Below are 26070 nucleotides of genomic sequence, written 5' to 3'. Positions count from 1 at the left end.
ACCAAGCTGAATGTGTTAGTGCTCATGGATACTGAGTAACTGGCGGGGTCCTTTCTGGAGCAGGCCTCTTTCCAGTTCTCCAACCTTTGATGGTTGGAGCCTCTGCCCCACCTCTTTCTCCACTCCTACTCTGTCCCTGCTTCCTGTGTAGCTGTAACTGGAACAGCTTCTGCTCAAGTTCAAACAGCGTTCCAGCTCCAATGACCATGTTACACCAAAAGCCTGTCTTCTGCATTTGAAGTGACAAGCACAGTCTGAAACACTTCTATAATGCCCTCATTGTCAGTAGCTTTGAATGAGTTCATGATATGCAAAAAGACTCAGGGAAAAGGTTCTCAGGTGCAGAGGTCACAGCAAAGGAGACACTTGTAGACAGAAACTTCAGTTTGTAGAATGTTAGAAAGCAAGAGGGGGCTTGTTTATTGAAAATACACTGTGCATAATAGATGTTGTGGATCCAGGTTTACATGGTCACAGAAGCTAGAATGGTGTTTGAACTTGAGCAGAAGCTGTTAAGAGTTGCTATCCAGAGAGCAGGGAGAGGGCTGGGGTGGAGATGGGAGCAGAGCCAAGGCCTAGGGTGTTGGAGAACTGGAAAGATGCCTGGGTGCTGCAGACGGGGCAGGGGTGAGTAGGGTGGGGGCAGGGGTAAGTAGGGTGGGGGCAGGGGTGAGTAGGGTGGGGGCAGGGGTGAGTAGGGTGGGTGGGCTGAGGCAGGGAGACACAGGCTGATTAGGCTTCATTTACCAGGCCTTTGTTTTAAGAGCTGTCATCAGCTTTCAAAGTATTTAAAGCAGAGATTACATATTGAATGCATTCTTTAAAAAAAAATTGCTTTGGCAGCAGTGTGGAGAATGTTTTGAAGTAGAAGTAGGCAGTGTTTTGTTGGTCTTTTTTTTTTTTTTTTAAAGAAGTTCCTGGCTAGAGATGGTGGTGCACAGTGGTGTCAGTAGGAGATGGTGAAGCAGCCAGTGAGGGGCTTCTGAGTGCTGGTGCTTTAGTGGGATGGATGGTGGAGCTGACCTCGAAGTCTAGAACTTTGAGAAAAGGCTCATCTAGACAAAGATCAACCTTGGACATCAGAGAGGTAGCAGGACAGAGTGCTTGGAGACTCAAGTTGAGAACTGAGCTGGGCTTAGCTGTCAAAGGTACCGGTGTAAGGAGCCCCTGGGTATGTGAATCCTGCCACTACCCAGGGAGAAGAGAGCAAGCCCAGGAGCCAGCAGAGAGGTGGAGGAACACCAGAGAACTGGCATATTATGCCACTGTGGCTGAGTAAAAGCTGATTTTAAAGGAGTGCCCACCTTTTAAATCTCTAAATCATTTTCCTCATAATGCCCAAATGCATTAAGTGGTGGCCTCCATGCATCTCTGGTCCAAGGGACGTTGACTCACTGCATCATTGCTGGTCCTAAATGTATGGTTTCAGACAACTGAGTGTCAGAAAAGAGGAATTGCATTGAAACTAAACACACACAGACTACTGCATCCTGTTATTCCCCAAACAATATAGTATTTGAATTATTTATGTAGCATTTACACTGTGTTAGACATTCTAAACAATCTAGAGATGATTTAAAAGTCTACAGGAAATGTGTATAGGTTATAAGTGTATAGGTTATAAGCAAATACTTTTATAGGAGGGTCTAGGTGTCTCTGCAGGATCCTGGCATCAATCTCCTGTGAATACCAAGAGATAACTGTATATCATTTATTCATGTGATTGTGGAGTGTGTGTGTGTGTGTGTGTGTGTGTGTGTGTGTGATATACCAGGAACAATAACCTCTTTTCCTCTCTCCTACATCACTGCCCTTTTTGGCCGCCATTATGGCCTGCTGCCAAGTTGAGTTTACTTAACCCAGGAAGAACTGAGCATGTGTGGTCTCTGCCACTGTGCAGTTCTCCATCAGACTGCCCGGATTGATGCCAGCGGGATTCTGTTTGGAGTTAACCACAGCAGATCGATAGTTAGCCTGCATTTCTGCTGCTGTGTGAGTTAAGCGCCAGTTGCTGAAGTGCTCGCTGTCTAACCTGCTGCCTTGTCCCTCGCTGCTGTTCTCATTGCAGGATGTCTGGCGCTCCTCCGAGTTACTCTTTTGTGGCTTTACCACCTCGAGCTAAGGATGGTCTGGTGGTGTTTGGGAAAAATTCAGCTCGGCCCAGAGACGAAGTCCAGGAGGTTGTGTATTTCCCAGCTGTTGACCATGAAGCTGAGAGCAAAGTTGAGGTAAGTGATAGATGTGGTCCCTCTGCTCCTTCAAATGGCTTCTTCTGGCTTCACCTCTAACCACCGACTTCTTCCCCGGAAGCCTGCTTACCTTCCAGATGGTTTTGTCATTTCAACTGCTTCTGTTTTTCATGTAGATGTGCTCAGAGCCTTAACAACAAGAGAACACCTGAAGAATTCTGTGTTCACAATTGTCTTATGGTTAAGGAAAATAATTAACGTAATTCCAAAGACAAATCTGGAAAATGAGATAGATTCATCGAAGGTTATCTTGCCTCCTTACTCTGATTCTTTTCTCTCCATGAGAAAGCTTGAAAGCAGTCTCCTTGCCTCGGCCCCCGAGTGCTGGGATTATGGAATTACATGAGTACACTACAGCTGGGCTGCTTTTATGTTTCAACAGAATTCATATTGTGGTGTATCATTACCTTTCTATTGTTATGATAAAACGCCATGACCAAACCAACTTACAGAAGGGAGGGTGTGTTTGGGTAAGAGGGGTAAGAGTTCATCACCACCACACTGGGACTGGCACAGGCAGGCATGACAACTGGAGCAGCAAGCTGAGCGCTCACATCTCAAACTGAAAACAGGAAGAAAAGAGCACTTTGGGAATTGCACATGGCCTTTAAAAGCCCAAAGTCCACCCTCAGCGATAAACTTCCTCTGGTAAAACCATAGGTTCTAAACCTATCCAAACAGTGCCACACAACACACTAGGGACCTAGTGTTCAACCGTCTGAACCCATGGGAACATTTACACAGAAGCCATCACACTTGGAGGTCGGAAGATTCAGTGTATACTTCATAGGCATCTCCACTGTGTAGCTGTGCACTTAGTGGCTCTGCCGGCCACCCTACACTGGTGTTGGACACTGGCTTGTTTTCCAGGTCTTTGCTGCTATTAGCGGTGCTGGATGAATAGTTGTAGCCTTTGTCTTTTATTTAAGATCTATCACAGAAATTTTTTTTTTGTATTTCTATCATGTTAAAGATTGTCCATCATTTTCTATTTTGAATGCTTTAAAATTTCATTTTTATTAGTACTTGTCTGGGGTACATGACTAGGAATGAGAGTCCAGGCCACAAGCTAAATAAACATGTGATCTTACTTCTTTTCAGAGGCGGTTTACTATTTTGCATGTCCACCAGAAATGCATGACAGTGTGTGTCTCTGTATTTCTCGAGAGTACTATTGGACTTTCATGATGGTTATCTTATGTTATTTTTTTAAAATCCAGATATTTTACCAAATTCTTTGTCAGCGGTGTCAGCTTTTGCTGTAGATGCATTTGGTGTTTCCAGGGGTCCTGTCACCCTGTCACGGCCTCGGGGGTGGGTGGGGAGGTGGGGTAGGGGGTGGGGAGAGGTCCTTTGATTCCTGTACCTCTGATTCTCTTCTTGTCTGATTGTGCTGGCTTCTATCTTGAATGCAATAAGATAGTGGTGCCTTTGCAACTGGGCCTGATCAGAGTGGGAGTACCTGTAAACACCCCATCAGGATGCTGGTGGGGGACCAAGACTTGTATAGCTTTATTTATCAAAGTCTCTGCATACATTCCTATTTAAATGTCTTAAAATAGGTCAGAAGTATGTGCTAAATTCTGTTGAAGTTCTTTTTATTTTTGCCACTTAAGAGGAAGATTGCCTAATTCCTTCCTTTCTATTTCTTTGATAAATTGAGCCATGGGTTATGCTTCTTAGTTATGGTATACTTAGTTGTGTGTTTAAATGGTAGTTGTTACATGATTAAGAGCTTATAGCTGGGTAGTGCTGGCGCACGCCTTTAGTCCCAGCACTTGGGAGGCAGAGGCAGGCAAATTTCTGAGTTCAAGGCCAACCTGGTCTACAGAGTGAGTTTCAGGACAGTCAGGGCTACACAGAGAAACCCTGTCTCTGGGGGGGAAAAGGAGTTTATAAAGAAAAACTGGGCTGGTGAGTGAACAAGCTCTTTCTACATCTAAACTCCTTAGTATTCTATGTTGGAACAAATAAACGATTTTTCTAGCATCCCGCTTGGTTTTAAAGGTGCAGTTACCAACATTTCTGAACTGTTTCTGTTTAATCTTTTAAGTACACATCAGCCCCAAAAGGTGACAGACCCCCAATGAGGAGCTACCTGTTTTGAGGAAGGCAAAGTTGGGTGTGACTTGGTGTAGTCATTCATGTACAGGAGACTGTGTCCCATGGGGCTTTCGGCAGGACCACTTGCTTCCCGAGTTGAGCACTAACTAGGCCATATCTCCTGCCTTCAGTGTCATTCTCATGCAGGCGAAGAGAAGCGTGAGTTTCTCTGGTGTGCCTGTCAGATTCCACTGTCTATTCCTCAGTGAGTGAATACCAGTGACATTTGGATGGGAATGTTTGTCTTTTCCAGGAACAGAGAAGACTGCATGGATGAAACTTGCTGGCTTGAGTTGTTGCCCTCTCCTGTCTGCTTTCCTGAATATCTTTGCCCCTCTCCTGATTCTGACTGTAGCGACATACAAACTGAAACAGTCTTATAGATTTTAGAGGTTGGATTTAAATTCCCAAAGGCAGTGGTGTCAAGGACCATCCCACGTGTACTTCTTATAACGTGAAGAGCGGTCCTCGCAGGCAGATGGATGGTTGGGGTCTGCATCATTCACCCCAACCACAAACATGGATGTTGCTGATGGCTGGTGATTTCTCTGACCAGTGGGTCTTGGAGAAGCGGTGATACTGAGTGATGCCCAGGACTGGATAATAAGACAGTGTTGCTTTTTTTCTGTCCGTCCATGGACTCTATGCTAAGAACTCAGTCATCTGTCCTGCTAGGAGGTATGAAAGCAGTCCACATATGAAGACAGGTCCCACATTGATGAAACCCAAGGACTAATAGTCAGCTACCAGCATTAACTGTCTGCATGTGGATGAAAGACATTTTTGTTGATCAAGCCCCAGATGCTGGTGTGGAGAAAGGAAATACAGTGCCCGTCTGTTTGCTATTCTCATGCCTAATCCATTGAATCTACGAGCACAATAAATGGTTGCTAATACCATTTGCTTTAGGGATAATTTGTTAAGTAACCATAGTATCTATGCTATTATACAAAATCCCGGTATAAACTTTTATAGGGGTGAAGGCTGCTCTGTCCGAGAACCCTGGTTCAAATCCCGCACTCACATGGCAGCTCACAATCATCCCTGACTCCAGTTCCAGGGGATCTGGCACCCTTTTCTGAATTCTTCAGGCACCAGAGATACTTGTGGTGCATAGGCATACACACAGACAAAACATACATATTTTTTTTAAAAAAATAGTAAAAAGTAAAATTAGTAAAAAAAATAAAAGTTTCAGAAAATCTGTTTTCTTTCTTCATTAACAAGCTAAGTAGCTACTGGCACTCTGCTGGTCCATCAAGCAAGAATCATCTCAGGAAACAGACAAGGCTCTGTTCACTGGCTAACCCACTCATGTATGCTGTAAGTTAAATCATGAGCTCTTGCATAGATGGAGGCAGGGTTAGCTGGTCCCTGAGACACTCCTGACCTCTTCTCTAGGCTCTGCATCTCTGTTGAGAGCTTCTGCTGCGTGCATGTCCATTTGGCAGGTAAAACAATACCCCAGGGGAAACCACATCCGCGGCCTCTATTCCACTTGTCTCCTGTCCGTCCACACCACTGCATACACACAATTCACACTGGAAGCCTCTCACAGAGGCTGGCCCTCTCCACATTCCCACATCCCAGGATGCACAGGGACAGCTGTCATTGTCACACCCCACTGTTCCCATCTCATTCCTACGGTCTGGTCCTCATCTGCCTTCTGTTAATCTCTTCTTGCTGGTACCCACTTCTCTCTGCCTTGGGTCCTTTCTCTTGAAAGATCACCAGTGGTTTCTGTACAGAGGAAAGCTGCCCCTGCCTTTTTGAAGTGTTTGGCTGGATGACAGTCAGAGCTGACATGTGTGCTGTGTAGAACTCTTCTTAAGGTGCACCCTGTCCGCTTCTTTCCTTTCCTTTCCTTTCTTTTTTAAATTATTTAAGTTTTTTTAAAGAGCAATGTTATGTTTACAAGAACGCGAGCAGAAAGTGACTTCCCACAGACCCCTCATTTGTGCCCACCCTGCCCCCCTCCCGCATCTGGTGCATTGGTGTAGCTGATGGATGGATATGCATATGAGCTACGTCATCTCATTTATGCTTCTATCTGTCTTTGCTCTTAGTTACTCATTCAGCTTGAACCCTAGGCCTCAGCCACACCGAGCTCCTGCCATTTCTTAGACACACAACTCATATTCCCCTGTTCTTTTGGTCTTCCTGTCTCTGTCCTTTCTTCCACTCTTGCTTCATTTCTTTGGTAGACCCCTAGGCATCCTTCAAGGTCTCTATCCCAATATGTCCTTTCTCTTCTACTCTGAGACTCCTCTACAGATATGGAGCATGTTATGCATGATCCTGAAGCCAACACACTGAGTTCCGACCTGATGATCTCTGTGTTGACTTTTCTTTCCTTTAATCAAACAATGTTTGATCCAGAGGCTCAAACTCAGGTCTTCAGGGTGGGCTGCAAACCCCTTTCCCTGTTGAGCCGTCTTGCTGACCCAAAATCTGAGTCTTAAGTGACTTCCAAAAGCTCATGTGTTGAAGGCCTGGTCTGCAGATGGTGGTGATGTTGAGAAGCAGTGGAAACTTCGGGGCCTGGCTGGATGAAGTGAGTCTCTGGGGGCCCAGTCCCCTCCCTTTCTCTGCTTCCTGGTCACCATGAGGTGAACAGCTGTGCTCTAACACACACACACACACACACACACACACACACACACACGCACACGCACACGCACACGCACACGCACACGCACTCACACACACACACCACACACACACACACACACACACACACACACACACACACACTGCCATGATCTGCTGCACCACAAGCTCAGTAACAGCAAGCAGAGCGTGGTGTTGTGAGCCAAAGCACGTGGTCCCTGGCGCAGGTCTCAGGGATGGATTGTCAGTGATGTCTGTGTCTCAGCCTGCTTGGCTGTCTTCCTCTTGCTGCTTTTGCTTCTTATAGGTGTGAGACTCCATTTTATCCTTGTCATTTGTGTTTGTTGTTTTTATTTGTTTGTTGCTGTGAACCACAACCACTACCATGAGACTTCCTTAGAAGTATTCTACGACACAGACTTAACAAAACAAAACAAAACTCTCAGAGCCTCTCATAAAAACAAACAAAAAAACCCCAAAACAAAAACAAACAAACAAACACCAGGCAGGGTCTGGAGAGATGGCTCTGTGGTTAAGAGCACCCGTTGCTCTTGCAGACGACTCAGGTTCAGTTCCTGTCACCCACATGGTAGTTCACAATCATCTGTGACTCCAGTTCCAGAAGATCTGATGACCTCCTCTGACTCCCATGGGCACCAGGCTCACAAGTACAGGAAGGCAAAACACTCATGCACATAAAATAAAAATGAACCTAGAATTTATTTATATCATCATTTAATAAAATCAACATCTCACCCATCTCTTGCTGGTGTAGGCACATAGGTCCTGAAGTTTGCTTAGAAATGCCCACGAGGGTGTTAAAGCAGCCTCCTGACATGACAGCTAGCTTCCTTCCATGTTGACCCCACCTTGATTGTTCACCTGCCCTTCTGTCTCTCCCCCACCCTCCCTCTTCCCCTCAGTCATGCCTATCTACCTGTCACCCTGCTTGAGATGCTGAGAATAAGAATTGGGGTTCCCCCAGCACACGATGATTCTCAGTTCTAAATTTACACCGAGCGCCTTTGTTCTAGCGCACAGCTGGGGCACTGAAACATCTGAGTTTGATATTCTTTAGTCTTTCAATGAGGATTCTCAGTTTATAACAACTTCTTTGAGGGCTGGAGACTACTTTTTTCTTTTTTTTCTTTTTTTTTTTTTAACGCTGTGTTGAGACAAAAGTTTATTTTTTTTATTTTTTTTATTTTTTTTATTATTCGATATAATTTATTTACATTTCAAATGATTTCCCCTTTTCTAGCCCCCCCCACTCCCCGAAAGTCCCGCAAGCCCCCTTCTCTTCCCCTGTCCTCCCACCCACCCCTTCCCACTTCCCTGTTCTGGTTTTGCTGAATACTGTTTCACTGAGTCTTTCCAGAACCAGGGGCCACTCCTCCTTTCTTCTTGTACCTCATTTGATGTGTGGATTATGTTTTGGGTATTCCAGTTTTCTAGGTTAATATCCACTTATTAGTGAGTGCATACCATGATTCACCTTTTGAGTCTGGGTTACCTCACTTAGTATGATATTCTCTAGCTCCATCCATTTGCCTAAGAATTTCATGAATTCATTGTTTCTAATGGCTGAATAGTACTCCATTGTGTAGATATACCACATTTTTTGCATCCACTCTTCTGTTGAGGGATACCTGGGTTCTTTCCACCATCTGGCAATTACGAATAGGGCTGCTATGAACATAGTAGAACATGTATCCTTATTACATGGTGGGGAGTCTTCTGGGTATATGCCCAGAAGTGGTATAGCAGGATCTTCTGGAAGTAAGGTGCCCAGTTTTCGGAGGAACCGCCAGACTGATTTCCAGAGTGGTTGTACCAATTTGCAACCCCACCAGCAGTGGAGGAGTGTTCCTCTTTCTCCACACCCTCTCCAACACCTGCTGTCTTCTGAATTTTTAATCTTAGCCATTCTGACTGGTGTAAGATGAAATCTTAGGGTTGTTTTGATTTGCATTTCCCTAATGACTAATGAAGTTGAGCATTTTTTAAGATGTTTCTCCGCCATCCGAAGTTCTTCAGGTGAGAATTCTTTGTTTAACTCTGTACCCCATTTTTTAATAGGGTTGTTTGGTTTTCTGGAGTCTAACTTCTTGAGTTCTTTATATATATTGGATATTAGCCCTCTATCTGATGTAGGATTGGTGAAGATCTTTTCCCAATTTGTTGGTTGCCGATTTGTCCTCTTGATGGTGTCCTTTGCCTTACAGAAACTTTGTAATTTTATGAGGTCCCATTTGTCAATTCTTGCTCTTAGAGCATACGCTATTGGTGTTCTGTTCAGAAACTTTCTCCCTGTACCGATGTCCTCAAGGGTCTTCCCCAGTTTCTTTTCTATTAGCTTCAGAGTGTCTGGCTTTATGTGGAGGTCCTTGATCCATTTGGATTTGAGCTTAGTACAAGGAGACAAGGATGGATCAATTCGCATTCTTCTGCATGCTGACCTCCAGTTGAACCAGCACCATTTGTTGAAAAGGCTATCTTTTTTCCATTGGATGTTTTCAGCCTCTTTGTCGAGGATCAAGTGGCCATAGGTGTGTGGGTTCATTTCTGGATCTTCAATCCTGTTCCATTGATCCTCCTGCCTGTCACTGTACCAATACCATGCAGTTTTTAACACTATTGCTCTGTAGTATTGCTTGAGGTCAGGGATACTGATTCCCCCAGATTTCCTTTTGTTGCTGAGAATAGTTTTAGCTATCCTGGGTTTTTTGTTGTTCCAGATGAATTTGATAATTGCTCTTTCTAACTCTGTGAAGAATTGAGTTGGGATTTTGATGGGTATTGCATTGAATCTGTATAGTGCTTTAGGCAAAATGGCCATTTTAACTATATTGATTCTACCGATCCATGAGCATGGGAGGTTTTCCCATTTTTTGAGGTCTTCTTCCATTTCCTTCTTCAGAGTCTTGAAGTTCTTGTCATACAGATCTTTCACATGTTTGGTAAGAGTCACCCCAAGATACTTTATACTGTTTGTGGCTATTGTGAAGGGGGTCATTTCCCTAATTTCTTTCTCAGCCTGCTTATCCTTTGAGTATAGGAAGGCCACTGATTTGCTTGAGTTGATTTTATAACCTGCCACTTTGCTGAAGTTGTTTATCAGCTGTAGGAGCTCTCTAGTGGAGTTCTTTGGGTCACTTAGGTAGATGATCATGTCGTCTGCAAATAATGATAGTTTGACTTCTTCCTTTCCAATTTGTATCCCTTTGACCTCCTTATGTTGTCGAATTGCCCGAGCTAGTACCTCAAGTACAATATTGAAAAGATAAGGAGAAAGGGGGCAGCCTTGTCTGGTCCCTGATTTCAGTGGGATTGCTTCAAGTTTCTCTCCATTTAGTTTGATGCTGGCTACCGGTTTGCTGTATATTGCTTTTACTATGTTTAGGTATGGGCCTTGAATTCCTGTTCTCTCCAAGACTTTAAGCATGAAGGGATGCTGAATTTTGTCAAATGCTTTTTCAGCATCCAATGAAATGACCATGTGGTTTTGTTCTTTGAGTTTGTTTATGTAGTGGATTGTATTGATGGATTTCCGTATATTGAACCAACCCTGCATTCCCGGGATAAAGCCTACTTGATCATGGTGGATGATCGTTTTGATGTGTTCTTGGATTCGGTTGGCAAGAATTTTATTGAGTATTTTTGCATCGATGTTCATAAGGGAAATTGGTCTGAAGTTCTCTTTCTTTGTTGGGTCTTTGTGTGGCTTTGGTATCAGCGTAATTGTGGCTTCGTAGAAGGAATTGGGTAGTGTTCCTTCTGTTTCTATTTTGTCGAATAGTTTGAAGAGTATTGGTGTTAACTCTTCTTTGAAGGTCTGGTAGAATTCTGCACTGAAGCCATCTGGTCCTGTGCTTTTTTTGGTTGGAAGACTTTCTATGACTCCTTCTATTTCTTTAGGCATTATGGGACTGTTTAGATGGTCTAGTTGGTCCTGATTTAATTTTGGTATTTGGTATCTGTCAAGGAAATTGTCCATTTCCTCCAGATTCTCCAGTTGTGTTGAGTATAGGCTCTTGTAGTAGGCTCTGATGATTTTTTGGATTTCCTCAGTTTCCGTTGTTATATCTCCCTTTTCATTTCTAAGTTTGTTAATTTGGATACTTTCTCTGTGCCCTTTGGTCATTCTGGCTAAGGGTTTATCTATCTTGTTGATTTTCTCAAAGAACCAGCTCCTGGTATTGTTGATTTTTTGTATGGTTCTCTTTGTTTCTACTTGATTGATTTCGGCCCTGAGTTTGATGATTTCCTGCCTTCTACTCCTCCTGGGCGAAATAGCTTCTTTTTGTTCTAGGGCTTTCAGGTGTGTCATTAAGCTGGTAATGTATGCTCTCTCCATTTTCTTTTTGGAGGCACTCAGGGCTATGAGTTTTCCTCTTAGCACTGCTTTCATTGTGTCCCATAGATTTGGGTATGTTGTGTTTTCATTTTCATTGTGTTCTAAAAAGTCTTTAATTTCTTTCTTTATTTCTTCCTTGACCAAGGTATCATTGAGTAGAGTATTGTTCAGTTTCCACGTGTATGTGGGCTTTCTGTTGTTTCTGTTGCTATTGAAGACCACTTTTACTCCATAGTGATCAGATAGGAGGCATGGGATTAGTTCGATCTTCTTATATTTGTTGAGGTCTGTCTTGTGACCAATTATATGGTCGATTTTGGAGAAGGTACCATGAGGTGCTGAGAAAAAGGTATATTCTTTTAGGATAGAATGTTCTATATATATCTGTTAAATCTAATTGGTCCAAAGCTTCAATTAGTTTCATTGTGTCCCTGTTTAGTTTCTGTTTTCCTGATCGGTCCATTGAGGAAAGTGCAGTGTTGAAGTCACCCACAATTATTGTGTTAGGTGCAATGTGTGCTTTTAGTTTTAATAAAGTTTCTTTTACGAAAGAGGGTGCCCTTGCATTTGGGGCATAGATGTTCAGGATTAACAGTTCTTCTTTTTGTATTTTTCCTTTGACCAGCAAGAAGTGTCCCTCAGGGTCTCTTTTGATGACTTTGGGTTGAAAGTCAATTTTATCTGATATTAAAATGGCTACTCCAGCTTGTTTCCTGAGACCATTTGCTTGTAAAATTGTCTTCCAGCCTTTTACTCTAAGGAAGTGTTTGTCTTTGACCCTGAGGTGTGTTTCCTGTAAGCAGCAAAATGTAGGGTCCTGTTTATGTATCCATTCAGTTAGTCTGTGTCTTTTTATTGGGGCATTAAGTCCATTGATGTTAAGAGATATTAAGGAATAGTGATTGTTACTTCCTATCATTTTTGATGTTATTTTTTAAATTTGAATGCTTAACTTCTTTTGGGTTTGATGAAAGGTTACTATCTTGCTTTTTCCAGGGTGAAGTTTCCCTCCTTGTATTGGTGTTGTCCTCCTATTATCCTTTTTAGGGCCGGGTTTGTGGATAGATATTGGGTAAACTTGGTTTTGTCACGAAATATCTTAGTTTCTCCATCTATGGTGATTGAGAGTTTTGCTGGATATAGTAGTTTTGGTTGGCATTTGTGTTCTCTTAGAGTCTACATGAGATCTGCCCAGGACCTTCTAGCCTTCATAGTCTCAGGTGAAAAGTCTGCTGTGATTCTGATAGGTCTTCCTTTATATGTTACTTGGCCTTTTTCTCTTACTGCCTTTAGTATTCTTTCTTTGTTTAGAACATTTGGTGTTTTGATTATTATGTGACGGGAAGTATTTCTGTTCTGGTCCAGTCTGTTTGGAGTTCTGTAGGCTTCTTGTATATTCATGGGCATCTCTCTCTTTAGGTTAGGGAAGTTTTCTTCCATAATTTTATTGAAGATGTTTGCTGGCCCTTTAAGTTGTAAATCTTCACTCTCATCTATGCCTATAATCCTTAGGTTTGGTCTTCTCATTGTGTCCTGATTTCCTGGATATTTTGGGTTACAAGCTTTTTGCATTTTGCATTTTCTTTAACTGTTGAGTCCATGGTTTCTATGGAATCTTCAGCATCTGAGATTCTTTCTTCTATCTCTTGTATTCTGTTGTTGATATTTGCATCTCTGTCCCCTGATTTCTTCCCAAGGCTTTCTATCTCCAAAGTTGTCTCCCTTTGAGTTTTCTTAGTTGTTTCTACTTCTGATTTTAGATCCTGGATGGTTTTGCTTAGCTCCTTCACTTGCATGTTTGTGTTTTCCTGTAATTCTTTAAGAGATTTTTGTGTTTCGTCTTTCATGACCTCAGCCTGTTGACCAAAGTTCTCCTGTATTTCTTTAAGAGATTTTTGTGTTTCGTCTTTCATGACCTCAGCCTGTTGACCAAAGTTCTCCTGTATTTCTTTAAGTGTTTTTTGCATTTCCTCCTTGTTGGCTTTTGTATTCTCCTGGATTTCTTTCAATGATTTTTGTGTTTCCCTTGCAAGGGCTTCTAACTTTTGATCCATTTTCTCCTGAATTTCTTTATGTATGTCCTTCATGTGTTCCTGTACCAGCATCATGACCAGTGATTTTAAATCCAAATCTTGTTTTACTGGGGTGATGGGGTATCCAGGAGAGGAGAATTGGGTTCAGATGTTGCCATATTGCCTTGATTTCTGTTAGTGACGTTCCTGCGTTTGCCTTTTGCCATCTAGTTCTCACTGGTGTTAGTTTATCTTGTCAGTGCTGGACTCACCAGTGCAAGCTGCCCCTTCCCAGTTGGCCTCTGGTGCACAGCTTACCTCCTGCACTGCTTGTAGACAGTGTGCTGCTGCCCAGGCTGTTCCGATCCCAAAGCAGGCACCCGAAGGCTCCCGCTGGGGCCCTCTGGATTCACTGGAGCACACTGACCTCTCCCAGCTGGCTGCCCGGAAGCCCAGCTAGCCACTTGCAGGACTTGGAGATGTAATGCTGCCGCCCAGACTGATCTGGATCCGGAAGCGGAGAGAGTAGAGCTAAGGGCTTCTGCCTGAGCCCTTGCCCCAGATTGTGTCTGTGGACCAGATGGAGCCTGTGTGCACCCCCAAGGAGTGCCGACAGTGTATGCTACTGTGACCTCCCCTGTGTTCCGCTCACTCCACTGGGCAGCCGATCCGCCAACCGGGCTGTCGCACACAAGGTTAGCCTGGCCGCCCAGTCCCTGAGTCCAGGCAAAAGCCTGGGAGGCCAAGGTCCGAGCAAAGTTCCCCTAGGGCTATGACTGTTAATTGGGTCCGTCAGGTGACTAGGATGGCGGGCGTGCGCGCCCGCGCTCCCTGAAAGCGCTGGGAGAGTCTAACAATCACCTGGGCGGGTTGACTCACAGATGGCCCACCAAGCCGCCCAGTTCTTGGGGTCAGTCCTGTGCCTTTTGGGGACTGGACCCCCGCTTTGTTAGCCTTAGGCTATGCCTGTTACAGGTCTGCCCACCTGAGCTCTCTGTCGTCCTGCAGGCAAAATGGCGGCGGCGCGCTCGCAGGCCTGGGCAAAAAACCTCCTGGCTGGGTTGGCACCCCGATGGCCCCCCGACCCGCCCAGTGCCTGGGTGCAGGCCAACGCCCGTCGGGCTCAGACCACCGCGGTGTTGGCCTCGGATTATGTTTGTGTACCTCAGTCTGTCCGATCCCTGGAGTATGGAACCAAGATGGATGCACCTCTCCTGACTGGTGGGAGGCCGAGTTCTGAAGTGGCCTCCGTGCAGGAAAGGCGCCGCACAACTGCAGCTGCTTGCTGCCCAGCTGGTCAGCGAAGGTCAGTGGTCGTGGGCGCAGGGCCTAACTGGTCCCTGTGACGCCTTGGTTCCACTGCTGATGGCCCTTCAGCTGGAGCAGCCACTGCTGCTGCTGCCGCCGCCGCCGCCGCCCGACCAAGACCTTTTTTCTATTTATTATTATGTATAAGAACTATTGTGGAAATTATGTAAATCCCCCCAGGTGCTTCTACCCTGCCTTTGGTTATTGAGTTCCCAGATAAAACACACTCCCTGCCTTTATATTTACCGTAAGCCTTAATCAGCACAAGAGCTGAGCAGTGCCTACCCTCCGTGCTGTTAGAACCTATTTTCCTATCGATGATTCTTACTTATCGATTATTACTTACTATGTTTCATCTGGGCTGCTCTTAGCTCTGTTCGGGCAGCCCTCAGGGCCACACTCTCCTGACTCTTAACCCATGGCTACTCCTCCTTCCCCTCCTGCGCCTTCTTCCTTCTTGTTGTTCTCCTTTTCCCCTAAGCCCTCAAAAGCTAAACCCCACCGATGTCTCTTCTGTCCAGCTATTGGTTGTCCAATTTACCAACAGAATTAACAGGGGATCAGAGTCACAATGGCAACTCCTGGTCTGGGGGGCCTGCACTTAGCATTACAATAGACAGTAAAAGACAAAACCTCAACAAAGGACTGTGCTAATCTCCATGTGATTCTAATTTTAGAGTCTGTGTCACTGTAGTCAGTTCCTATATTTATCTTTGAAAGCCCTCTCTGCTGTCTGGGGATGTTGTATTGCTGTGAATCTCATGCTTCATCTCTGTCTTAGGGGGAGAATGTGTGCAGCTTTTCCTGGCCTGGGAGGGGAAGCGAGAGGAAGCAGATGAACATCTTCCTGGCTTATGTTATACTGTGTATGTGTGTCTCTGTGTATCCATATATGTTTGTGGACACACATTTATCCTTCTATGGCCAGTTCTTCTATTTAGGAAAGCATTTTACCAACATTAGAATACTGTTTCATTAAAAAATGAGGTTTTAGTAAAGTTCATATTTATACTTGGTGCCCACGAGAATAAATGTTAATAGCAAAGTTAGATTTGCTATTAACACCTAATATATCCTGAACGAGTCCAGTGCTGCTCAGTAATGAGCCTCAGTCACTGTTATTTTGCAGTTTGTTGTTTCCCTTGTTTATTCTTTTGGAGGTCCATTTTTATTTATGTCCATTTTTTTTTTAACATGGAGGACTTGCAAGGCATGTAGTCTCAATGAGTCTATTTAACTTCCATGATTTGGGATGAGCTTTTGTTAAATTATTTCTCTTGCTCCCCAGGGAAAATATTTATGAAAAGAGTAGAAATAAAAAAAATGGGATGATGACTTGTACATTGTTAGGAACATGGTTTATATGGAGACTATAATTGTGAGGTGCGTGGGTGCAAAAACTATAGCTCTCCTCTTAAATGGAATAAGAGACAGTTTATTCTGGAACCAAAAATTTGGGTGACCGTAACCTGCGAATACATATTTACATTACCCCAAATTCTATGTTCCAGCATAGAAGCAATTCCATGAAGTTTTATAGTTTTACAGAAAAAAAGAAAGGCATGAATCAAGGCAAGTTTAAAATACCTGGTATAGTCTCAGGATGCTATCTGATATTCTTAACATTTGGATTGGTGGAGGCTTGAGGTCTGCTAAGCTAATAGATTCTAAAAGGTTTCTGCCTGTTATTCACAAGATGTTAGTGCCATCACAGAGGTGGTCAAGGGATGGCTATTCTGGAAGGCTAGAACTAGCCCAAGATAAGGTAATTAATTAGCCTCTGGATCTGCAACATTCCAACCTCTCCACAGTGCTGCAGTTCTCATAGTCTCTCAATGTTTGTAGACAGTCTCTTTCCAGAAATTCCCCTTCACAGGTGTGTGTGTGTGTGTGTGTGTGTGTGTGTGTGTGTGATTTTACTCTGTAGGTAATTCCTTATAACAGGTGAACACAGTTCACTGTGGCATCACTGTCACAGTTTCAGGGAAATGTTAGGCAGTTCTGAAATGTGATCAAGAGTGGTCTTCTGTGCCCTCAGCACCTTCTTTAGAACCCAGTGAGAGGTCAAATAGCAGATGTGACTCTGGGCTAGAACAAGCCCCTGGCCTAAGCCCTCGGAATCAGGATAACACTGCTTTAAAGAGGCAGGCCTCCTAGCGTTCTTTCCCAAGCCGGCCAGTCTCCAGCCCTTTCTCTTCTGCCCTTGAAGTCTGGCTGACTCATCAGCTCTCCCACAAAGGTCCTCCCTGGTGGTGTCAGGACTGTGGTCCCCATCTGAGTACAGTAGGGAAGATACAATGGCTGCATTTCACAAGCTGAAATGCCTATTGTGTGAGTCTGTGTCGCCCTTTCACTGGGTGACGTCCAGAAATAGCGTGCTCTGGAACTCGGGTGGCCTAGACACCCATGAAGCTGACCTTGCCTTCCAGTTTCCATCCCGCCCCACAGGACAGTGGAGGGCTTGCTCTACACAGTGTTGTATCTGTCCTTGTATGTGGGGTCTTTTGAAGGCCTAGCTTCTCTGCTTCCTCCCTCGGGTGTCCTCCTGAAGCCACCTGAAAGAATGAGACCTCAGGAGAGGTAAATGCTGACTGACAATGGAAAGTGCCCCTCCTGCTCAGGTCTCCCTCTGTTCTTGTGGCTTTGACACCAGACGTCACACTCACTGACAGACTGTTTAATGGAAGGCAGGGTGGGAGGGGCTGTGGGGCTGTGGGACAAGATGCTCATTCCTTTCCTTAGATTCTTCTAAGTGGTATATTTTGTGTACACATGTGTTCATGTATGTGCACAGTGTGTGTGCGTGTGTGTGTGTGTGTGTGTGTGTGTGTGTGCTCACGTGTTCCACTTAAATATTGGAGAAAGAATTTCTCACTGAACATGGAGCCTACCAGTTTGGCAAGACCAGCGGGCATCCCCCTGTCTCTGACTCACCAGTATTAGTGTTACAGGTGAGTTCCACTGCGGAGAGCATTCCCTGGGTTCTGAGATTGGACTCACATCCTCACGCTTGGGTGGCAAGCACTTAATCTTCTGAGACCTCCCCCTACCCTCTGGTCTTCTGGGTCTTGATGTTTGTTTTACTATAAATTTAACTAGGAATTTTGACTTGGGATGCTCACCTGCTTTTGCCATGAAAGATTTCCGGTGCTTTCTGGATCTGTGTTTCTGGGTGCAGGGGATGCCTCTGTAGCTCACTTCTGCTTCTTCTATTCCTTATTAATTATAGCATAGTTGCCAAGGGCCATTGATTTTATTTATAAAAACAACTTCTTCAGAGCCCAAGTTCTAGATGGCTGGCTGAAGAAAACCTCACTATTTCATCTGTTGTGAATGGCCCTGGTTTTGTGAAATTTACTTTCCCACCGGCACAGTGAGTGTAACCAGCTGTGTGAGTGTGTGATGCTCACTGCCCCCCAACCCAGCCCCACCCTCAGGCAGGCTTGTGATTAGCTGTGTTTAACTGACAGTGAAGCAGAGAGGGCTTGAATAGCCGTCACCCAAGGCCCCTTGTCAAGCCAGGGCTCCTGTGGCCTGTGACAGAAGCTTCTGGGGGCATGTGTTACAGGCTCCCCGAGGCTCCCCTAGAGGGTGGATTTGGAGCACTCTGAAGGAGCTGACTCCACCCATCTGGTCACTTGGGAATCCCCTTCCTTCCTCATCATCTAAATTTGGCCTGAACAGTGTCAGGTTGGCTGCATGGATTTTTAACTCCCACAAATACCATCTGATCCTTCTGATTCAGTGTGGGACACATTTACCATCCAGCCCTTACTGAACCCTTGTAGTTCTGTGCTGCCACAGAAGCTCCTCTCAGTGCCACTGAAGGGGTCTTTTTAAACTGTGAACATACAAGGAACATATGGTTTTCTGGTCTCAGTTCTGCATGAGATCTCCGATGCCCAGACCACTTTATAATTACTTCAGATGTCCCTTCCTTGGTAGAGTGGCCAACTAGATGTATTGCTTATATCTTATGAGACCTTTCTTTTCTCTCTCTCCCAGCAAAAAATTCATTGACATGTCTGGAGAGATGACTCAGAGGTTAAGCACTTGCTGCCCTAATGGAGGACCTGAGTTCAGTTCCCTGCACCCACATGGTGGCTCATGGCTGTCTATAACTCCAGTGCCAGGGGATCTGACATCTTCTGCTGGCTATGACAGCAGAATGTATACAGTGCACACACATACATGCAGACAAAAATTCATACACATTAAATAAAAATAAATCCTTAGAAAAGCTCTCTGACAATTACTAAGTTCAACCTCAGGATGTGTTAATAAGCTAGCCAACAAAAACATCTTTATTAGTAGAACTGACATCCCCACTGAAGGAGGCAGCAGTTGTGTAAATGACACATATAATTAAAACATCAATTATACAGAATAGAATAGGAAGCATGATAAAGCTAATCAGAGAAGGGTCACAAGATACCATGTGTATGAGATACACAGGCCCCTGTGACATGCCCTGAAGTCATCCTGATGATGGTCACCATTGTGCATGTTCCTTCTCCTTCCCATTCACAAGCAGGGACTGGCCTCCATGATGTCATCCAACAGTAGTAAGTATATGATGTCAGTGCTCTTGAGGCAAGATGGAAATAAAAACCAAAGGGAATATGAGGAAATCTCTTTGCAGATGAAAGTCAGAAAATCCAGTGTAACATTTGCTGTAAAGGTGGCCTACGTGGTGACATTACTCCTTAAACAAATACATTTCAAATATACATATTAAAATAGCAATGGACTGTGTTTGAGGACCACAACAGTGAAATCAGTTATCAAACTTGTTAGGATCTAGAAATCACCCAGGAGATAAACCTCTCACCATGCCTGTGAGGGAGTATCTGGGTTGGGTTAGCCTCTGACCATGCTGGTGTGGGAGTACCTAGTTTGGGTTAGCCTCTGACCCTGCCTATGAGGGATTATCTGGATTAGACACTTTGACAGAATTCTGGGCTTTGGTCCTCACTGCGTGAACAGGGGAGAGGGAGCTTGCCCCAGAGTCTCCGGTTCTCTGATTTCTAACTGTGGACTATGTGACCAGTTGCCTTCAGCTTCTGCACCTGGACTTTCCTGTTGGGGCTGACTGGACCTGGTAACTGTGAGCGCAGATAAACCCTTTGTTTATTTGTCTCCAAAGTTGCTTTGTTTGTCAGGATACAAAGTTGCTTTTTTGGGGGTGGGGGTGGGGGTCAGGCTACTCTGTCACAGCAATGAAAAAAACAAGGCAAAGAGCGATTGTATCAGGCTTGAGTGGAGCCTTTCCTCTGTTACCCACCATAATCTGCAGTTTCCAGGGACCCAGAACAGGTGTCTCTAGCCTTCTGGAGCTGCTCCTATGACTCAAGATTTACCTTACAGACTAAAGCCCTTTCAGGACATCCCCAGAGATACCCTGTAATCCCATTTAGAGTAAATAGGAAGGAAATAATGCTTCTTAGCAGTCTTTTGAGGTGCAACTTGACAGCTGCCACAGTGCTGAAGTATGGTCTCCCTTAATCTAAACCCCACACTTGAGTTTATCTTCTGTTTTCCTTGAGTGCTTTTATACTAACCTCCGCACTTAAGCCTCTAAGCTCTCTTAATTAACTAAAGCTCTGTCTCAACCTGACTTGTCCTGAAATTATTTTCTGTCCTCAAATCAAGAATTGTACTTCCCCTGAGTAGACGCTACTAGAAAGAACTCCCGAGTCTCTGGCCCAGGCTCCACTGCGGCTGTCACTATCTCTGAGAGCAGTGGGTACACTGCAAATAGTTGGAAATGAGTGTGTAAAAATGAACCTAGGACAAATTAATAAGACCATGTTGTACTTTAACTTTGTTCCTGTCTTTAAAAAAAAGCAACAATTAATCTATATACTTAAGAAGCCACAGCTCCTTCCTGGAGTCACTCATTCTTTTCAAGATAAAATTTGTCACTGTGTCTTTGGGGAAGGAGTTGTAAAGAGTCTGGGCCAGTGCCTGAATTAGTCAAGCTTTTATCAGGATAAAGCTACTCCAGATAGGTAGGCTTTACAGGGAAAGGATTTATTTTGGCTCCCAGTATGGGGGTCCCAGTTGTGACTGTTGGGTCTGTGGGAAGGCACGCCATTAAGGCAGAAGCACGTGGTTAAAAACCACTTACATCAAGACTAAGGGATCAAGGTAGAAAGAGGCCAGAGTCTATAGTCCCCCTAAGAACACCTCTGAGAACCCAAGGCTTTCACAAGGTTGCACCTCTAAAGGACTCAATGATAGGTTTTGAAGCTTTTGCTACGATACATCAGCTCCTCGTCTGGCCCCCGCAGGTAACTGAAAGCAGGAGAAAGACCTTTGCCTTGGTTTCTCTACCATTTTACTTTGTGTAAGATTCCTTCCTAGCAAGAGAAAGACCTTTGCCTTGGTGTCTCTGTCTTGTCATTTTGTGTCAGACTCCTGCTTACTAACGCACATCGGCCTGGCCTGTTAGTCACCCCAGGTGTGTCTGCAGTGGAGGTCAAGGAACCCATCCTGACAGGACCAAGGATAACCTCAGCTCAGGAAAAGCTGGATGCTTGGCTCTGGCACACAAAGGAGTTTCAGGATGAGCCAGAGTGAAGCAGAGATAGTAAAGTTAGGCATTTAGGCAGGGATCTGTACAGGAAATGGTAGGTAGTGCTCAATCTCAGCGCAAAGACACTGCCTTCTCTAGGGACTTGGGAGTCCTGTGACTGTAAGATTGATCCTGAGGCTTTCTAAGTTACAGTCCTCAAAGGATGTAACTTACAGAATTTAAAGATTAAGCAATGCTTAAAATGAAAAGTTTCAAATTAAGGGAACAATGTGAGATGACGTAGTTTTTATATATCAATAATTTCTCTTTGTAAGTGCAATTTCATTTGTAGAAGAGAGGTGTTAGGACTTAGGCATGAATGAGGGAGGAGAGCTAGTTCAGTGGACCTCAGGTATACAAACATTCTGGGCTTCAGTAAGCACCAATCATTTGTTATTTATTTTTGTTTTATGTGTGTAGGTGTTTTGCCTGTATATATGTCTGCATCCCATGTGCAAGCCTGGTGTCCATGGAGAGCAGAAGGAGGCAATAGATGTTCCGGAATTGGAGTTATAAACAGGTGTGGGCCGGTGGTGAGCCGCGATGTGGGTGCTGGGAATTGAACCCAGGTTCTTTGAAAGAGAGGCCAGTGCTCTTAACTACAGAGCCACTTCTCTACCTTCCTTATCTGTTGCATTGAATATTTTTGTTTGAGATATTTCTAGGAAAGACCATAGGTAATATGTCCTTGCCAGTTGTGTTGAAGCTTCTAGGCTCTCACACGGCAAACTCAATCCCAGAGTGAGGGGCTTTCCCCCGCTTCTCATGTCCATTTAAGTTCCTCTGTCTTTCTATTGGGCCTCGTGTTGCTTTGCCTATCTTACTTCCTGACAAGGATGCGCGCACACAGGCCATCTGTTGTCTGAAACCTGCAGTCACTTTGAACTCCAGGAACAGCAGTGCCTCACTGGATGACCACCTCCCAGAAGAAGGCAAGGCCGAAGCCTCAGACAGAAGTGATCATCTCCAGAGAACCAGCTTGGCCCACAAGCAACAAGTCATTCTTAGATCATCTCCCAGAATCACCTGGGTCAGTGATCAACAGACTGCACCCCGACTTTGTGTATACCCTGTGCTCTCTCTCCCTGTTAAAACCTAGAGCTCATCACCGGTAACCGGAAGATGGAGTTGGGGTCCTTGGACTCTTCCTGACATCCACTAGCTCCCTGTCATTCTCTTTCACCATGGTAGCTCCTTTTAATTGTCACACTGCATAGGCAGCAGAGCCTAGTCTGCTGGGGCTCCTGGAGCTGGGGAGACAGCCCTAAATGTCTGGTGACAGATCCACCGTCTCCCAGTAGTACCATCCTGAGGATCAGGCCTTTAAGACATAGGCACCAGGGGACATTCCGCAGGAAGCCATGGTGATGCAGAACTGCTTGCTTTGTACACTGTAGTGAATACATTTCGAAGATGGAGACTTCAGTTCCATTTAGAGAAGCATGGAGAAATATAGTTGTAAGTTCTGCTGGGTCAGATTTTTGTTCTGCAAGAATCCTTTTTTAAAACAAATTATTTTCAGCAAGTAAGTCAGGGAAAACATTTCAAGAGTGTTTTACTGTCAGTTTAAGACACATAATTACACGCGCATAAATACACACACACATACACACACACACACACACACACACACACACACACACACACACCCCTCTCAAGGGTTTCTTGGCAACCTCTGGGATTAATTAACATTTGGTTTCCAAAAGTGTATCAGGCAATTTAATATTATCCCTGTGCTGAGAAACACCTGGTGCAGAGGCTGAAGCCATGGAGTGTGTGCACTGCCCGTGTTTCAGAGAGATCTAGGGATTACAGGGAATCAGTGCAGAGTGACTATGTGGGCTGCATTCAGTCACTTGAGAAAAAGAAGGCTATCTCAGGCTATCTCAGGCTATCTCAGGCTGCTTTGGATCCAGTGCTTTCAGCCTCCCAATTTGAAATGGAGATGGCGCCCACAGCTAGCTTAGTGCTTCTACTCCACACACACCATACAACACGCAAGTTACAGGCTTACAGAAGGTGGTCATGAGGCCCCATGGATAACTGAGTGCCACAGCCCAGTCCCCAGGATGGAGGTGGGGGATGGAGTGAGACAATGATGTGGGAAGAGGAAAGGAAGCAGTGTAGGCAATGGTCCAAGCGGCTCTTCCCATTCCGCGGCCTCCCCACCATGGTCTCGCGCCCCTTCCCACTGATGCTGCGCTAGCTCTCTCTGTTCTTTTTTGTGCAACAGTTTGTTTGAAAGAAAGATGCTTATATTTTTTGTTGCTGTCTTGTTTATTAATTTACTTATTGACACCGGATCTCACATAGCCCAGGCTGGCCTTGAATTTATTACATAGCTTTGAACTTCTGATACTCTGCCTCCACCTCCCAAGTTCTGTGATTACCCATGCATGCCACTGTAACTGAAGTGTGGCTTCAAGCTCAGGACATTCTGGAAAATAGGGAAGCACTCTACCAACACCCCAGCCCATGGCAGGAGGATCCAAGATTAAAAATACCTTACAAATCGTTCCATTAGGCTCGAGTTCTTGGAGAAGTGGGAACGGTGGCTCGGTCAATGGTGAAGTACACCTCTCCAGAAAGTTTTTCTGTTGGTGGCTTCATTAGCTTAAACGGGCGAGTCCCGTGGTTAGGCTGGGGACTGAGTGTGAGAACACCTTGTCATGTGGAAGGGTACTGTTTCTGGTTCCCCTTAACTACACCACTGAGACCATAGGTTGTCAAATGTCCTACAAACCCTGGGGAGGGATCCTCTTGGGCTCAGAAGTCCTGTTTTAGTTTGCTTTAGACAAAGTATCTGCTTACCTGCTTTCTGGGTCAGGCTTCTGGGTAAAGTTTCATTTGAAGCTAGAGATCTATGATTTCTAGAAGGTTTGGAAACCACTGAGATAGCTGGGGTTTTGCATGTGGGTTTTCTGGGGGCCACATGGGACTGTGAGCGGGGAAGGGCAGTGCAATGGTCAGCTCGACACCTGGCTGAGGATGATGCTGTGGGGAAACTTCTGTGAACAGACCAGCTGGAACCAAGCATAGCATGCTTAGTACAGGAGCCCCAGGCTGACCACGCCCCGTGGTGTCTGGAGGCTGGGGGGGGGGTGTGCTCAGCAGAAAGCCCAGGGCTACCCACACCCTGTGGTGTCTGGGGGCTGAGGGTCTTTTACTCTCTGCTCTCTAACTAATATGATGGTCCAGCGTAGGTACCAAGGTGGAAACCGAGAGGTCTCTGACAGCTGACTTTGATACCTTCTTGCTTGTGTTCCTTCCCAGTGTACGTACATCTCAATTGACCAAGTTCCTAGGACCCACGCCATCGTGATAAGCAGACCTGCCTGGCTCTGGGGTGCAGAAATGGGAGCCAATGAACACGGGGTGTGCATAGCCAATGAAGCCATCAACGCCCGAGAACCAGCTGCTGAGACGGAAGCCTTGCTGGGCATGGATCTGGTCAGGTACAGAAGGGTGATTCTTTGAAACAACTGCCAATGGGTGTGGGGATTGGTGTTTTCCTGGACTTCCTGCATTGTAAGAAGTTTTATTTAATGGAATTCTAAGATGATGGGGAGAATAGAATAGATGGCAATGCAATATTATTTGCCAATAAAAAAGGATTGAATACTGCTGTGTGTTACAAATAGGATCTTGAGAACTTGATAAATACCAAGTGAAAGACACAGATCCAAAAGCTACTTGTGTGAATCATAGAAGTTACAGAGGCGGGAGAATGCATAGAGGAATGCTTTTTGGGTTGGGGTGGGATAGGGGAATGGGAAGGAGAATGTCTTTGGGAATAATGAAGATGTTTTTAAATTTAGGCTGTGGTAGTGGCTATATAAATTGTTTTACTAAAAACCCTGAGAGTGGAGAATTATGCTTTTAAAATATGTCTTTAAAATTCCTCATTTACAAGCTCATGTTTTGAACCTTTATAGACAATATTTTAAATAGAATTCTATTGAATTAGAAATTATAATAACATACGAGAAAATAATAAATATAGTGCATAAAATATTAGAAGAACAAAGAACATCCTCATCTGTCTACCACTTGGTGGTCTTTCTTGCTTTCTCCCTATTTTCAAACACATGGCCCAGAAGAAGACAGATGTGGCAGTTGGGGGCTAGGATCTTGGCATCTGGTCACCCCTGAGGCACAAGGACTGGGGAGTGGGTCTGGCACTGAGGGTGATAGGTAGCTGAGTGAATGACGAGAACAGAGTGTGGGAGAGAACAGGACTCCTCTGAAATGGAATCATAATATCACTGAATGAAGATGGGGCTGGAGGGCGTGGTTTTCAGAGTGGAGTGGATGGAGGGCGTGGCTTTCAGAGGGAGTGAATGGAGGGCGTGGCTTTCAGAGGGGAGTGGATGGAGGGCGTGGCTTTCAGAGGAGAGCAGATGGAGGGTGTGGCTTTCAGAGGAGAGCAGATGGAGGGTGTGGCTTTCAGAGTGGAGTGGATAGGAATAGGAAGTAATGGTTGTTCTCTGTGCTAGGTTTCCTTGGGCTTTCAATATGAGGCCTATATTGGACAGCTTTAGAACTTCCTCCCAACGCTAATTTCTTTTTTCTTTTTCTTTTTTAAAAGATTTATTTATTTATTATTTGTAAGTACACTGTAGCTGTCTTCAGACACTCCAGAAGAGGGCGTCAGATCTCATTACGGATGGTTGTGAGCTACCATGTGGTTGCTGGGATTTGAACTCAGGACCTTTGGAAGAGCAGTCAGTGCTCTTCACTGCTGAGCCATCTCTCCAGCTCCCAACGCTAATTTCTTAAGAAAAATAATTGAGGTTTAGACAATTTATTTTTCTAGAGGAAAATTGCCCATACACCCAGAAGCCCCCATGACCC

At 44.8% G+C, this 26070-nt stretch overlaps 1 protein-coding gene and 1 long non-coding RNA gene across 2 annotated transcripts in view; one reads left to right on the top strand and one right to left on the bottom strand.

Moving 5' to 3' along the window:
- Scrn1 (secernin 1) overlaps positions 1-26070 on the top strand; it is a 67884-nt gene that overhangs the window by 16284 nt on the left and 25530 nt on the right. The window contains exons 2-3 of the mRNA XM_052173765.1: positions 2069-2228; positions 24490-24671. Coding sequence (XP_052029725.1) covers positions 2070-2228; positions 24490-24671 — 341 coding nt within the window. The 5' untranslated portion in view covers position 2069. The remainder of the gene's footprint in view (positions 1-2068; positions 2229-24489; positions 24672-26070) is intronic.
- Positions 18933-24093, bottom strand: LOC127678642 (uncharacterized). The gene is made up of 3 exons (XR_007976612.1): positions 24028-24093; positions 23721-23863; positions 18933-19226 (listed from the first exon to the last, which is right to left on the bottom strand). It is a non-coding gene; the product is annotated as an uncharacterized LOC127678642 (long non-coding RNA).

This window comes from Apodemus sylvaticus, chromosome 2, assembly GCF_947179515.1.
Source record: "Apodemus sylvaticus chromosome 2, mApoSyl1.1, whole genome shotgun sequence".
Taxonomy (NCBI): Eukaryota; Metazoa; Chordata; class Mammalia; order Rodentia; family Muridae; genus Apodemus; species Apodemus sylvaticus.
This window is presented reverse-complemented; position numbering and strand designations above follow the sequence as displayed.